General features: G+C 47.6%; 3 protein-coding genes across 3 annotated transcripts; 2 read left to right on the top strand and 1 right to left on the bottom strand.

The window, feature by feature from the left end:
- Nucleotides 1-719: 719 nt before the first annotated feature.
- Nucleotides 720-1,634, bottom strand: EDB91DRAFT_782947 (uncharacterized protein). The gene has a single exon (XM_041328383.1). It carries the CDS (start codon nt 1,471-1,473, stop codon nt 943-945), a length of 531 nt encoding a protein of 176 aa, XP_041173059.1. The 5' UTR covers nt 1,474-1,634; the 3' UTR covers nt 720-942.
- An 899-nt stretch (nt 1,635-2,533) lies between these two features.
- EDB91DRAFT_782829 (N-terminal region of Chorein, a TM vesicle-mediated sorter-domain-containing protein) lies at nt 2,534-3,686 on the top strand. The gene is made up of 6 exons (XM_041328382.1): nt 2,534-2,718; nt 2,786-2,858; nt 2,909-2,986; nt 3,034-3,237; nt 3,296-3,570; nt 3,626-3,686. The coding sequence occupies exons 1-5, from the start codon at nt 2,683-2,685 to the stop codon at nt 3,463-3,465; spliced, it is 561 nt and encodes a 186-aa protein (XP_041173058.1). The 5' UTR covers nt 2,534-2,682; the 3' UTR covers nt 3,466-3,570; nt 3,626-3,686.
- Nucleotides 3,687-4,135: 449 nt separating this feature from the next.
- On the top strand, nt 4,136-14,300 carry EDB91DRAFT_1156817 (vacuolar protein sorting-associated protein 13; the record flags this gene model as incomplete). The annotated part of the gene is made up of 43 exons (XM_041319650.1): nt 4,136-4,285; nt 4,336-4,573; nt 4,628-5,097; nt 5,151-5,281; nt 5,335-5,524; nt 5,579-6,007; nt 6,056-6,234; nt 6,282-6,661; nt 6,712-6,827; nt 6,985-7,291; nt 7,347-7,354; nt 7,407-7,482; nt 7,518-7,585; nt 7,632-7,751; nt 7,807-7,957; nt 8,010-8,215; nt 8,267-8,608; nt 8,658-8,774; nt 8,828-8,897; nt 9,039-9,343; nt 9,395-9,680; nt 9,728-9,796; nt 9,851-10,004; nt 10,068-10,267; nt 10,316-10,436; nt 10,488-10,636; nt 10,684-10,710; nt 10,761-10,828; nt 10,882-11,195; nt 11,245-11,437; nt 11,500-11,691; nt 11,741-12,218; nt 12,273-12,408; nt 12,461-12,604; nt 12,664-12,988; nt 13,038-13,116; nt 13,170-13,251; nt 13,351-13,497; nt 13,549-13,604; nt 13,657-13,712; nt 13,764-13,796; nt 13,849-13,939; nt 13,986-14,300. Coding segments are annotated over 43 exons (7,722 nt in total), but the record flags the coding sequence as incomplete, so codon positions are not given.
- Nucleotides 14,301-15,980: the final 1,680 nt, after the last annotated feature.

The raw sequence follows: 15,980 nt of genomic DNA, 5'->3' as shown, positions 1-15,980 counted from the left end.
TGGATGTAAGTAGACTGAGAGTGATTAATTAGCCAACCAGCTACTTTGTAAATCGTGTATATGTTGTACAAACCTGCGACAAGCTACCCTTTCAATTCCGTGCTGCAGCTGACGCTAAGAGAGGACTTTTTTCCCGATCAGCGAACTCACAAGTCGATTATAGGTGACTTACTACCTGATGCATCAAGACGAGGCGTTCAGCCACATCAGATTCTCCGTGATCTCCATAGCAGTCTAATTGAGCAGTTTGGTCCTATGCTCCACCTGAGAAGGTGGAGAAGGATGGATATCATTAACAATAGTGATAGCGGTCATCATATCGCTAGGGCTCGTCGGATCAAGCACAAGGTAGCATTTTGCAACCCCATTGGCACGTTGCACGATTGTGTGTAACACCTCGAAATTGGTGTTCCAGATATCCAGCTCCCCATCCTCCTCGTACACATGCAGTAAGCCACATTCATGTGATTCACTGAATTTCCCTCACCGCAGCCCACTTATCGACTGCTTGCCTGGCTGCCAGCTGGTCACCATAGCGGTGAGGAAGGAGATTAGAAATTTGAATGTTGCATCATTAGTGTTGACTAATGGATTCTGATAGCCGACAAAAAGTTCTGCCTTGCGGTTCTGGTACGGCAGAACGAGTCTAGTACTTAGTGGTTCTGCCCACAACACTACTTTTACCCCGGGGTTTAAAAAACGACGCTTGCAACTTGCAAGGGCGGACGACACTCAGATCTCCTCTACTCAACTTGAAGAGTGCTTAGCGCGATTTTCACGTTGCTGAAGCTTGCATCATTCAATAATCTCAATGATGCGCTTAAACTTGGCTCCATGGTCGACTTGGGACGCGCAACATACCTCAGCAACCAGTGGGATCCAAACACAATCGACTCGGGAAACACGGCCGACTTGGGATACTAGTAATCTCCCTAATTTCATTTATACCGACCGCTTGAAAGGTCTTCGCTTTACAAAATAAATATCTTTTTTCAACAAGACCGAGATAACGTGTCTATCATCGAAGAGACACCACCTTCTCCTTTGCATCCGAAGCAATTCACGGAGACTCATAATAACACCAAACCCAACGCGCTCCATCAAACCCTCACTCTCGCTCACCGCCATCACATATAACATGCATCCAGAGTAGAACCTTCCAAGACATTCTTCGTCATACACGCCAGGGCCCGCAGTAGTACGGGAAAGGACAATGAACTCAAGGGAAGCCAGCGGGGCAGGATCTAATGACAGTATGACGCTGCCAACCCAGGTAGAACAGTTGGAGAGGATATTGAAAAGACCGTGGTAGAAAAGTTCACACGATTTTACGTCTTCTCCACTGTGTCGCCGTACGATACTAAAGTGGCTGGAAGTAGTGCGGAATATGAGGGTGCCTGGCTCTAGCGGTCGATGATCTAGCCTCAGCTGTGATGCGTCCAAGATCCCTTTCGGAGAAGAATATGGGTTCATCGATGCCTGTGGCTGGGTTTCTGAAGGTAGGTAAAGTTTCCTGCACCTTTATACCGTAAAGGTTGGGTGGACGACGCGAGGCGCTTGTTTTCAGCGACGACGTCTTCGCAGAAGATATCTCGTCTGCACTCAAAATAGACTTGCTGCCCAGTGAAGTATATTCTTCGGCGGGAGAGCATGAACTCTTGATAGGTCCAGCCACGCGTGTTCCACGCGGATAGAGTGAGCGCCTCGATAGGTGCTGGTAAAGGCACAGCGAGATGAAGTCCTTGAAAGATTCGGCTGAATTGACGAACGTGTATGGGCGCTGGTTCCCAGCGATGTTACAGTGGTGTATATGCATTGTCATGTACAGCTTCGCGAATTGCCGTGCCCTGACAGCTCACTTTCGAGTCGAGAGTTTGGCATGTTACGATGACGTTGAATGCACAAACTTGTAAGACAGACGTAGATGCCGAATGTGTTCCTCCATGTTTGGATGCCCCCCAGTGAACTCCTCCACCAGTCATAAAATGATATTGGTGGTACGAGCCTTTAGTCCAGAATGGGTCGCCCTGCGTTAGAGTGCGATGTGATGTGGGGGTGCAGAAGGACTCGGAGTATCTTCCGCTGGTGGCTATGGATGGGGCGGGAGGATCGCGGAAAAAATGACATGCAACGTGGCCCACCTTCGAGAGAGTTGAACCAATCAATATCAATCCTCCTGGATTCCTCCAAGTTTACGGTGCACAATGACACAATGAAGCAAACATGACAGATAGACGATTTGGAGAGTGGAGGGCGCTGAGGTTGAACTAGTCGCGTTGTCGAGGGAGCACGGAGTCTTCATGCATGGGGCCAACGACGAGGAAGGGAACGAAGGAGGACGTGAACGACGCCTTTTCGAGGATGATTCTGTTGAAGACTTTACCAATGCGGAATAACAGTTTTCATCCCGGATCCGACAAACAGAGACAGTTATTTCGGCTTGATCAAGTGTGTGATGAAGGCAAGATGAAAGCGATATATATATGATAGAGTTCATCACGAGGAGGACGCCGAGGACACTGTAACTGCAATTTCCCACGATCGGTCATCTATGTACATGATCTGTCCAACCGAACGTACTAGCTGTCCGACTTAAGTATAGCTACAGCAACCCCCTGCTTTCTCTCTCTTCAGTGTACTTTTATTCCGATATCAGAATAAGCTTAAGTCGATACCTCCACAATGTGGTGGTTGGACCCCACAAAAGAGGTCTCGAATGTGCGTCATCAAGACATTTCAGTACCCACTATTACACTGTATGCCTGAAACATTGCATCTCGTCTAGCTGTTCAATAGGATACTTGCCCCATATGTTGAGAACCTGGATATGAACAGCCTAAAATATAGTATTGGGCAAGGTAGTGTTAGATTTACACTTGTGCATGTAGCGAAATTGACCCAACTCCAGGTCAAGTAACGTTGCGCAACTTGCGTCTCAAGAAGGGTGCCTTGGATAAATTCAGACTCCCAGTCGATGTTATCGAAGGCACTATTGTATCGTCAATGGTGCTGCTTAAGCTCACCTTTGTTCAGGTTACCTCGGTACATTCACGCTGTCTGTCAATTGGATGAACCTCGGCAATCAACCTGTCGAGATATTGATCGAAGATGTGTATCTCCTCGCCACACCCTCTCCGCAGACGAACATCGATCCAGATGAGGAAAGGCAGAGAGCACAGGCCGCCAAACTCGACCGATTGAGAAGTACAGAACTTCTGCACATGCATGCTTCCTCAGGTGTGTGACTCTTATGCCCTTCTGTTGGTGCAGCGTCATATCAACATCACTGTTCCAGAGGATTCTTCGCAGTCGCAGGGTTTCTGGGCTTCCTTAACGGCTAAAATAATCAGCAACCTGCAGGTGACCGTAAAGAACATTCATGTACGGTACGAGGACAACATGAGCGTTCCTGGCGTACGTAGGACAAACGGGCCTCACAATTCATTATATAACGTCCAATATTAGCATCATTTCGCCATGGGCATCACATTGGCGAGTTTCACAGCGGTGTCAGTCAACGAGGAATGGCAACCGACTTTCATAGAATGTGCGACCGGTGCATTCCGCAAGGTAAGCAGCTAGATGGAGTGAAGGCGCACCACTGAGCTGTGGGTCAGTTGGCTAGGTTGGAATCACTAGCAGTATATTTTGATTCAGACTCGCAAAGCATGGCAGGGCTGCCCTTATCTGCAGTTAAAGAGGGATTTATTACCACAGTCAGTTTGATTTATTCTGCAGCACCATCAGCTTTAACCTCAAATATCACAAAAGGATCACCAATCATCCCATCAATTCATCCTCAGCCCGGTGTCGGGTGAGGGAAGAGTAAGTTGGCGTTAGCCACTCAGCGTTCATAAAACATGACCATTCATCAGATTGTTGTGAATCGCAAACTTGATAAGGATACACCACACTTCGACATGCAATTGCTTTTTGACGAAATCAGCATCGCCTTAGATGACAACCAATATCGAGATGCCATGTCTTTGGTTGACATGTATCACGTCTACACCCGTCAGCATCAGGTAACAGCATCTCGATTCAGGAGATATTGATTTCAAATTCATGTCTTCCATCCTAGTACAGAAAATTTCGACCAAGCGACGAGGAGTTCAAGGCGAATCGAGGAAGAGCATTATTACGCTTTGCCGCCCAGGCGATTATGGATAGGGTCTGCGATCGACGTCGTAAATTGACTTGGGCATACTTTGCGGAACGTCGAGATGATCGCAACAAATATCTCGAGTTATTCGAGAAGAAGATGTTGAATTCATTGCGTGAATCTGTACGTTTTATTTGGCTTCACTGTAGTGGATGCACAGTCATGCTTTTCAGGACATTGCATTGCTCAATGCGTTGGAATGCAAGTTGTCGTATGAGGACATTCGCTTCTACAGATCAATAGCACGCTCCCGTCTACGTAAAGACATGGAGTCGAGGAAAATACTTGAAGAAGCCCATACTACACAACAACAACAGCAATCTGGCGGCTGGATGTCTTGGCCCTGGGGATCTCAGACAGATCGGCCGAAAGACAACACCGCTTTTGGAGGCCAGATGACGGAGGAGCAGCGTAAGCAGCTTTATGATGTGTTTGATTACTATGATGAGAAATCGGCCATCGCAGCTCTGTTCGAGGTGCCCCGAGATGCTCTCAAGACGCGAGTGGTTGCAGAAATCAAGAAGGGTTCATTTGCGCTGAAGGTCGATCCAAAGGGGTCAGCCACCGAGGTTATCTCAACTGTTTTTGACTCGTTCCGTGCCGAAGTCATCCAAAGACCGGACAATTTTGAGGCATCTGTGTCCTTAGGAGGATTTGGTGTTTTTGATGGGGCGACCAAGGACTCGCTATATCGACAAGTAGTCCGAGTCAAGACTTCGGTAGCAGAAGGTGCCAAGGCCATCAAGAACGGGGGAGTTGAAGATCCATTCTTCTTCGTGAAATTTGAGAGCAAGCCTCTGGACAAACGCGCTGATACTGCTCTTACAGCCCGCTTGCGTCACATGGAAATTATTTACCACAAAGGTTATGTTGAAGCCATTTTCATGTTCCTTCGTCGACCCGAGTGCCAGTTGGGATCAGTCGAACTTTTATTGGTGCGCGGTCTCCGAGACCATTCAGCAAAATTCCTGATGCCTTCAAATTTTAGAATGTAGCAAGTCAGTCCCTGGAGGGCCTACGAAAGCGAACTCGAGCTGGTCTAGAGTATGCTCTGCAAACTCATAAAACTATTGATCTCCAACTGGATATAACCGCACCCATTATCATCTTTCCGGAAGAGTGCGTTCCACCAACGCAGAATGGTCGAAACTACCTAAGTTGTTACTTTTTAGCGTCACCACGCTCCAATGCAGTCATCTTGTTATTGATGCTGGCCACATAGCCATCAAGAGCGATCTAACCGATAAAAGTGCTCTGCGGGAGATACACGCCAAGCGAAACCAGTCATACAGTGAGGATGACTACAAGAGACTGGAGTCCCTGATGTATGACAAGGTGTCACTCAAGCTTCAGGCAGCCCAGGTTAGTCCACACCGCGGTGTTAACAAGTCTAGTGCCACTAACCATTATGTCCAGGTTGTCTTAGGCAACGACCTACAAGCTTATCGTGATGCTCTCACTTCTGAGAAGGGCGACACCCTCCATCTACTGGAACGCATCAACTTCAGTTTGCAGGTGCAGAACTCCATCGTACCGTCTGCTGTCAACCTTGCTCGATTCAAAATTTCCGGACATTTGCCCAGTCTTCAAGTGAACGTCTCCGACGCCAAGTACAAGGCATTAATGGGCATTGTGGATGTCACGATCCCGCACTTTGATGAAGTCAGTGACCAGAAGCCTCCCCAGACGCACATCGATACTGCACCACTCGTATCACCTTGGTCAGCTGAGCTCTTTGAGCTTTTTGGCACAGAATACAACGTGGATGATGATGAGGCCGACAATGAAGCTGCATCGATCCACAGAAATAACCTGTTCTTTGAAGCAAGTGATAGCTCGTTCGAGGTAGTTTATATCTATCATCTGTCTCCCGTATTCTCACACGATTTGCAGCATTTTGAAATCTGGCAACACATATTTGAGCTTGATTTTGAGATTGACACCCTTCGTGGGGCTATCTCAAAGTCTAGTAGTAATGGCAGCGAGGAGCCACTCGGGGAAGTCGTCCTCCAGCAGTTTCGACTTACGTTCTCGCTTCTCAAATTCAATATGAATCTAGACATTAATTTGAGGTACGTGGTACAACCTTTCTGAGCAGGAGTCATCAACATGCATTCAGGTCACTGACAATGAATGTCGCGCAAGCTAACAGAAATCCCATCCAGCTGGTGTCTTCAGAAAACACGGAGTCAGTCGAGGATATGCTAACATTTTCCTACAAACGAGTGCAGAAGAACTCACCCGAATTTGATACCGTCTACCAAAGCGTCGATCAAAGCATTGATATCCAACTATCCACGTTCATATTTCATGCTGCACCAGAACCCGTAGTTTCACTGTATGATTTCATCATGCCGACTTTTGTTCCTCAAGTTCCAGATCAGCCCACGAACAAATCTCCAAGTACACCCGCTATCTCTAGTGATGGGGAATTGTCTCCGCCTGCTAGTAGCAACACGAGAACTATCAGATTAGCTGTCAGACTTGATAATATGAAATGTCTGTCTTTTATTCAGAGCCATCAGCAGCACACTCACTGCCACATGTAGTCATGCTTCTCGACGGCTTCGATAGCTTGTCCACTCTTTCCGTATCAACTGCCGATGCTCATTTATTCCTCCGGACAAACACGATGAGGATTACCGGTCGCTTAGGAGGACCTTGCGTTGAGTGACGATCGCTCAAAGGAACTTGCCAAGCCACAATTCAAGCAAATTCTGTCCACTTGAAGGCGCGGAATTTCATTATCAGACTCTCGATCCTGCAGAAACATCAAACTTGGGTTTTGACTCTTCTTTTTCTTGAATGCCGGGTCGCTCAAGGTCCACTTTTTGGAGCAACCCCTGCATGACATCTATCTATTTGTCACCAAACTAGCAAAACTCTACGATTTTGCGCGCGTGCAATTTGACGTCTCTGTGAAGACATCAGCCATCGTTTTCCCCTCAGATCCTAGCCGTTTGCAAGACGTCCTGGTCATGCGACTGGGAGAGATCAGCGCTCGTAACTCACACGAGGCTGACACTAGTAGAATCACCGCCAGTTTATGTGGCATCCAGCTCGTGTCCGACCTTGTTTATAATGGAGAATCCTCTATGCTGAAGATTGCTGACGACATTGACATCAGTCGTGGATGTGATTCAAACAAGCAGAATCGATCGATCGCAGGAGAGTGAGCTTCCAGACACCCAGGTAGCGCATTTTTATTACTACGATAGTCTTTCTAATGGCGAGAAAACATCAGATTGCAGTGAAGATTTCTGATGTCAAGCTGTACTTGACGCAGACTCAATACATTCTTCTCATGAAGCTTGCGCACAGTCCATACCTAAGATTCTGGTTGCTTCACTGGAAGGAAATGCCCAGGCAGAGTCATCATTGCCTGTGAGCAGCAGTGACAGAAGCGGTATCTCTAGTAATCAGGTAGCGGACCTCGAGACCGAACTCCACCTGGCTTCCCTATGTTGAGGGAATCCGCGTGTGGACGACCGTGGATTTTGTTGCTTCCTCGAAGATGGTGGAGTTGCACTTGTATGATGGTCTGGTAACTTGCGAAGAAAGCCTTGAAGACCATGGTATAGCACATTTTGTCCTGAACGATAGCAGCCTGCGCTACAAATTGACTATCTGATGGCGCGGTGGAGGATCAAGCTGCGCTCAAGTCATTTACAATCAGCAATACCCGCCCAGGACGGTCCGCATTCCGTGAAGTTATACCTGCAGCGGACCATGGCCGTAATCAAATCGCGGTTCTCTACACGACGTCTGGCAACTCTTCGATGTACCATTCTGACGGTGGATTCACTACACGTTCTTCTGGCCATCGAGCCCGTCATCGCATTATCAGAGTTCTTCACGAACACGTTTCAGCAGGACATCCCGGCCGACATTGAAAACGCATCCACGGCTGAATCTCAGCGCGAGTTACCGCAGTCTCGACTTGATTTCCGACTTGATCTGCGTGACCTTTCGGTTGATGTGCTGGAGAACGATGAAGACGCAAATTCACAGGCCATCAGGTTATACATTGACCAAATTCTGCTGTCACAGCAAGTCCGTCCTTCCTTTCTTTGTATCAACACTGTGCTAAGAATGGTGTTGTAGGGCATTCTTGCGTTGACTGTCAATCAACTACGGATGTCACTTATCCGCATGGGCGCTGACGCAGACACTTCACGCTTCTTGGATAGTGTTGATTTGACCTTCTCTATGGATGGTCGCTCTTCCACGAGAGAACAGATGACGAGCATGGAACTCGCTGCCAAACCTATCATCTTCCGGGCCTCCTTTCGGGATATCACATTGATCACCACTATCGCTAGAAAAACAGTGGACATTTATAGCACGAAGTCCGCACAACTGGCATACAAGGGGCCCAGCCAAACATCACGATCTACGAGAAGCCATAGGCAGACTATTAGGCAGGCCGTGATGTCCAAAGAACAGGTACGTCGAAAGAAGTTTTACTACCTTGATCATTAACATTTTCTATTAGCTTAAAGTATCATTTGATGGACTCTGTCTGATTCTCATAGGCGACCTGCATGAGCAGCCTATGATTCACTTGAAGATTAAGCCATTTATTGTTGAAGCTCGGTATGGGTCTGCAGATGTGCGTAGAGAATAGCCTTCGCGTTATCCCGTAGTTTGACTATTCACCACCAGCTTCGCGCGACTGCTACCCTTGCGACCCAAGTTAGCTACTGGAACTGGACAAATTCACACTGGGAACCTTGTAAGTAGCCTCGTCTTCAACTCTCTTTCTGTGCTAATTCAATTATGCAGTAATCGATCCATGGACCTTTACTCTCTCGGTGAGTTTACTGACATTTGAGGAAAATGGTAATACATATATTCATCTTGTAGGTTGGCCGAGATCAGCCCTCGAGTGAACTCAAGGTATCGGTGTCAGCTCGAGAACGTTTAGACCTCAATGTCAGTACCGCTTTCGCGGAGCTCGCTGTCACTTCTGCCAATATGTGGGGTAAGGAAGGACAAGTCGTACTACAGAAGGCCCGTGGAAGCTTTGCACCATACCGTATCAGGAACCGCACTGGATCCCCTCTCTTTGTGTGGTCTGACGATGATGTCAGTCGCGATTCAAAGGATCCCAACGCGGTCAAAATTGCGAATGATCAAACTGTGGACTGGCGGTTTGAAGACTGGAAAACAATGCACGAGGCAAGTAGACTTGTGTTTGTTATTGGTGCTGTTCTTATTTTGCCATTGTAGCATGTCTCGACCTCCCAACAACATCACATTTGCATACATCTTGTCGGCAAGCCATGGGAAATACTAAGGGGCATACCAGTGGACAGAGAAGGGGATTTTACATTCTCCCTCCGGCCTCGAACGGGGAAATATGCTGACCGCGTGATGTGCTCTGTATCAATTGAAGACAGCGCAAAAATTGTTACGCTCCGTTCCACGTATCTGGTCGAGAATCAGACATTCTATCCACTGGAAATTATGTTGGTGGATCATACAGGACATCCGGTTTACTCGTTAGAAAGGATAGGTCAGTACTGAAATGCGCTTGTGATTCAGTGGTTAATACTTCCTCAGCCCCTGGCCAGGACTATTCTCTGCCCATAGAAGCAGTGACCCAAAACAGCATCCAACTGCAGCCAGATCGTGCGTATCCACACGCTCAATGCTTGCGGAGCATATTGATTTAGTCCCTTAAAGAGACACTTGGATATAGATGGTGCACCTCCATACGCTTTGAGGACCTTACCACCAAGAAGAGTCTCACAATCAGTTGCCCTTGTAATGACCAGCGAGAATCTCCCTTCCGATTTCAAGCGTGGGCACAAAGTGACTCGAACGAGTCTGGAACATAGTGAAGTTATCTTCACATTGGTATGTGTCCCTACTACTAATTGCGTTCCTCTCTCCGACCCAGCACATCACCGAAAATTAAACTCAAACTCCGCGCACCAATTGAGCTCGAGAACCTACTCCCTTGCAACATTCAGTATAGAATATATGACAAGGACGCTGATCAGAACTGGAAGAGCTACCTTAGAAAGGGTGGCGTCATGCCTGTGCATTCTGTGGAACTTGGTCATTTGGTCCTATTGAATGTTGACGTACAAGATACGAGTGAGTCCAATTGCTCATTTGTGTATGTATACTCATTGTGGAACATAGTCTTCAAGCCCAGCGACTTTGCCGTCATCAACACTGGCCAGAATTCGGACTTTGAGGTAGAGTCACGCCTAAGCTTGCGGGACCAGAGTAACCGTAAACTGGATCTACGTTTAAACTATGTGTCCGTCCTACGCCCCTACCTTTTCGGGTTTCGCAACTCATTTATTCTTAGACGCTATCCTGAGTCCGGCGGTGCCTTCAAACTGCAGATATATTGCCCATATCTCGTCATCAACAAGACAGGGTTGCCTTTTGGTGTGAAGGCTGCACAGTCTCATCGAGCGATATCCTTTGTCGAGATTGCCGCTGATACTAGATCCGGTAAACCCCAGTCGACGATCTATCATGGCTTACTAATAACTTATTAGATGTCATTTCCAAACCAATTCCATTCTGTAGGTATCCACATACCTTCCTTTTTACGGCGAGCTTAGCATCCCACCAGTATTGTCTCACCCCCGTGACAATGGTCAAGCATTTGTGTTCAAAGTTGGTGAATCTGGTTGGTCGAAGGTACGGTCACACGACGGGAAGCTGAGTTCACTAGATTCACAGTTGTACACTAGGTCTTCAGTCTAGAGGCCCCTTGTGCAGAAACTGAAATGGTGATACCATCCTCGAGGCAAAATGCAGAGGAGTTCCACATCGGATTGTCGTGGACTGAAGGGTTGGGGAAATACAAACTTACTAAGGTTATGACTCTTGCCCCAAGATTTCTGATCAAAAACAACCTGCTAGATCCCATATACTTCCGAGAATATGGAGCAGCACCTAAAGGACGCGCAATACTCCATCCTGGCGAACGTTGCCCATTGCAGATCATGCATGCCAGCCAGGAAAAATTGCTCACAATTGCGTACTCTGAACTCAACTCTCAGTGGTAACATCCCGACTATATTGTCTCTGGTACCTTCCTGATAATTTCTCAGGTCTGCACCCATAAATATTGAAGACCTTGGTTCTGTTCATCTTCGTGTTCAACTCCCGAACAACGACATATATATAGTTCAGGTCGACGTCAAGATTGATGGATCCACAATATTCGTAATATTGTCTGCTGCGGAAGCAATGCCCTTCGTTATTGAGAACGACAGCGATTTCTCTGTCTCTATGATGCAATGGGTATGGGCTTCCCAAATTCCTTGTACCTGAAAATACATCCTCACCCAATGTCGACTCCGTAGGATCCCAGTCGTGAAGATGCGGACGCAGTAAAATCTTCGGCCCCACAATATAAATTGGGGCCCCATTCGAGCATGCCATATGCCTGGGACCAGCCTGCTGTCAGAGAAAAGAAAATAATGCTCGTGAAAAACGATTCCCACCACACTGTGGACATCATGGAAATGGGTGTTCTCATGCCGTTCAAGTTCCATGTGCCTTCAATTCCCCTGAGGTTCGAATAGTTACTAACGTGCAACCTAGGACTGTCAAAGGATCCGTGCTGTTTCATTGGATGTGAGACCAGATGGACACCGACAGATATTACGCATCACACCATACGTTGCTGAGCGTAGCATCTACAAGCCGAAACATCTCAGTTCGAGCTCCTGGTCGCGGCCTGATACCATGACAAGCAGCTCAGAAGGTTTTGAGGCGATTATGGAAGACGTGTCTCCGACATTGACATTCGATGTGGAGTTTGCTGGAATAGCAATATCCTTGGTTAATCGCAGGATGGTCGAAGTCGTTTACATATCCGTCGAGGCTTTGAAGTTCGAGTACAGCAATGGCCCTGCTGCACAGTCCGTGAACCTGTCCTGTGACTCACTCCAAATAGACAACCAGCTGCACGATGCGCTGTATCCAGTCATTCTCCAGCCTAGCCCAATATCCAAGGAAGCCAGTGGTATCGCAGTCCTCCCGACTATACAGGGTTCAGTCGTTTGGCTTACAGACCAAGGTCAGCCAAGCTTCCTTCTTTAGTTTCAGAACCACACTCAGGGTTTAAATTCAGAACACGGCGTCTTATTCGTCAAGTATTGCTCTGTCCTCCTCCAGGCGCTGACCATAGAAGCAGACGAAGATCTGCTTCTTGCAATATACGATCTGACACAAATCCAGGGCGTGTCATGGGAAGAGAACGCTAAGGAGTAAGTGCAGAATTTCATTTCGTCCTTTCTTTCGGCTTACATGTGTGATCAGTGTTTTAATACAACATCCGGAAGAAATACCAGAACCTCAGCTTTCTGCTGCCGGACAAGATGTCTATTTTGAAGTCTTGGAACTTCAACCAATACAGCTGTCTCTTTCATTTATGCGCACCGAAAGGGTTAGCAGCGAGGAAAAGTACGAATTGTGCTTCGACTTTGCTCGTAAACTATGGATGCACTAAGTGTTTTCTTCAGGCCAAGCATTCGCAACCCTTTAGCTGTTATCATCAATGCATTGACGATGACTCTGGGTAACGTCAACGACGCGCAGCTGGAATTGAATGCATTGGCGATCAAAGACATGCGACTGACGATGCCTGAACTGCAAGCTAGGATTACTTACCATTACCGTCAGGATATCCTTCGTCAGCTATATCGCATCCTCGGATCAGCCGATTTCATTGGCAATCCCATCGGGCTCTTCACGAATGTCAGCTCTGGCGTGTCAGACATTTTCTATGCCCCATACCACGGAGTTGTTATGCATGGCAACAGGGGGCTAGGAATTGGAATTGCCAAGGTACGAGACACGATATATTCGTAGACCATTTCAAGTGATCCTCTACCAGGGTGCCACTAGCTTTGTGAAGAAAACGGTATTTGGCTTGTCAGATAGTATGACCAAGTTCACCAGCAGTGTTGGCAAAGGTACGAAAACTTCAAATTGGACTGTTTGGATTGTTACTGATGACGTCCTGAAGGGCTATCTGCAGCAACTCTTGATTCTGGGTATCAGGCTCAACGCAGAACAACTCAGCGGCGCAACCGCCCGCGCCATGCTATGTGAGGGAATCTTTTATTGAGTGAGCGTGAGCGACTGACCCACAATCCCAGCTACGGAGTTTCAGCAGGAGGCGAAGCCCTTGCGAGTAGCGTGGTCAGCGCAATGGCAGGAATCGTTGTAGGTCTTTTCCACTCGACTTTTCTGTCGCTGTGTTTGACTGAGTCTTGCCAGACGAAACCCATACAGGGCGCTGAAGCAGAAGGAGCACTCGGCTTTTTCAAGGGCGTTGGAAAGGGCGTTGTGGGGTAAGTCAACTATACCATGCAGTATCTTCTGTTCATCTTGTTCGTGTACAGCGCTGTTACCAAACCAGCCATTGGCATCTTTGACTTTGCGTCTAACTTATCCGAAGGTTTGTCATACCATTTTCGCCGCACATGGATAGCTAACCGTGCGCCTCTCAGGGATCCGCAATACAACTACGGTGTTTGACAAACCAGAGCGAGATCGTATTCGCTTGGTGGGTAATTGTAGTATTCCATACTATGTCCCATTTACACCATGTTTACAGCCGAGACATGTCCCACCGGATGGCATTTTGGTGGTAAGTAACCTTCTTGAGCATTATCTCTCACCCACTGACCTTGTTCTACTAGCCATTCTCTGCTCGTGAAGCCTTGGGTCAGTATTGGATGAGGGATCTTAACAATGGCGCATTTCGCAAAGAGGCCTACGTTGCACACATCGGTATGTTAGTAATTTTGTTTATTGGGCGTAACTGATTGGGCGATAGAGTCCCCAGGTAGCGAGAACACCACATTGCTGACTTCGTCACGAGTTCTTTCGTTTTCATCGAAAAAGCTTCGCCTTGCTTGGGACCTCCCCATGACTATGGTGCAGGGTGTCGCAGTGGAAGATACTGGCATCCGTTTCACTCACAAGTCTGGAAAAGACCACGACAAAGTCGTATTCATTCCAGACAGATTATCGCAAACGTGGTTCTTTGGTCAAATCACATCTGTAGTCAAAGCCTTCAACAACCGCCGTAGAATGGACGCATGATCAGAATGCAAAGATAGCTGTATTCAATGTAAAAACTGTATTTTCTATCATCTGTACTATAACACTAGGATCAGGCGCTGCCTTGCGAAGCGAGAATTTGGTGAGAATTGTACTAAAATTATAACATCTATTGCGCAGCCCGACCATCAGTCATTACCGTAGTCTACGTTGTTCAGCCCTTCGCTGCTGCTGTAACCATGAATTGTCAATCATAATCTTTCTTCGTCTCTTCAGCGAGTTTTTCCGACCTGAACTCTTCCTCTCGAAATCTCGCGAGAGGCGTGGACAGTTTGTCATCCTTTACTACGGGATAACGCCACGCACGCGTTGAACAGCGACAATGAAAACTGAGTGGCCCTTCCGATCATGTTGTCTCCTGCGATTTAGAGTCAATTGTTGACCGACATATTAGATCTACTTCTTGCACCTTCGACGCTGGAGAACCGGGGTTTCCGAATGTCGTCCCGAAACGTCTCGTGCGTACAATGTGGGTTTGATACAATTCGGGTGTATAAGTAGGGTATTTGAGATTATGTGTGCGCGTTCCGAATTAGCTCACGAGTGTTCGTCGTTGTCTAGCATAGCCCAGGTATGCGATTAGGAAGTGAGGGACTGATTCATCTGTCGTCGCATTTCTGGCATATTTGTGTCAGTGTGCGCGAAGCGGTTGGATGGAATAGCGCTGCATGTCGTATGAAGGAGGATCTAATATGATCTTTCCGTTAAATTACTGTTTCGCTGCTGCCTGGGAAAGTCGTTGGGGTGGGGTTGCGAGTGGGGAGGGTTGTTGGTAAGAGGTCTGTCGTGTGCTGCTCTCTTGAAGTGCTTGTCTGCTCTCATTGCCGCAGCGCCTGTCCAGGAAGACGATGAATTTTCTCGTGTCCCACCCAGGGATGATGCGTTGGAAGTCGTGGCATGTCCATGAGGTGATGGCTCAGGTTGGACGAAGAAGAGTTACTGGCGTTAGGCTAACATCACTCTGTTGCTTGGTTCAACTCGCAAACCATTCTTCAATGCGTGGTCCGGCAGAAACAATCCTTACGAGATAGGTGAAGTTAAGTCAGTCGATGATTTCGGAACATTGAGGAAACCTGGCTAATAATGGACATCTGTCCTTTCGCTATTATATCAACCAGCTACGTGTGTGAAAAGCTGAAAGTGAGAGGGGAGATCAGTGGACAGAGCGGAAATGTATGGTGAGAAAGGGACTGACTGAGCGGAGGCAACAGGGGTATTGCAAAGGATAGGGCAGGGTATCTATAATGAATGACGTGCTCGCCGGATGTGAACTCTGACGCTAGCCGTCAGGTAAATCATGCATGTGCGAGGGGTGCGGCATTCCAACACAAGCGCCAGGTCGATGCCACGCTGTGGGGAAGAGGGTAAGGTGGGTCAGAAGATCTGAAGCTTGAAGGATGAAGCTCGCGTTTGTAGGAGTACGATTTCTTGTGAATATGTCCAAAACTCCTCAATGGAGACAATGATTTGAAGATGCAAGCCGCTGTGCTCTGCGCTCCTGTGCGCGAGGAAGTATTGCGACACAATGGTCGAGACGGTAGGGCCAGGGTGAATGTAGATATCTAGAACAAAGGGTGGAAGGGGTTCGTGTACAAGGAAAGACGTAAGACGGCACCCACGAATTCTTTGCCATAGCCGCGGCACCCTCACAAACTAGACTTGTTGACCAGCCGAGCTCGAGTGTCCCTTCTTGCCCTCTAGAGCTCTC

The sequence above is a fragment of the Suillus paluster genome (genome assembly GCF_016628075.1).
Source record: "Suillus paluster strain FC165 chromosome Unknown EDB91scaffold_70, whole genome shotgun sequence".
In the NCBI taxonomy this organism is placed as follows: domain Eukaryota; kingdom Fungi; phylum Basidiomycota; class Agaricomycetes; order Boletales; family Suillaceae; genus Suillus; species Suillus paluster.
This window is presented reverse-complemented; position numbering and strand designations above follow the sequence as displayed.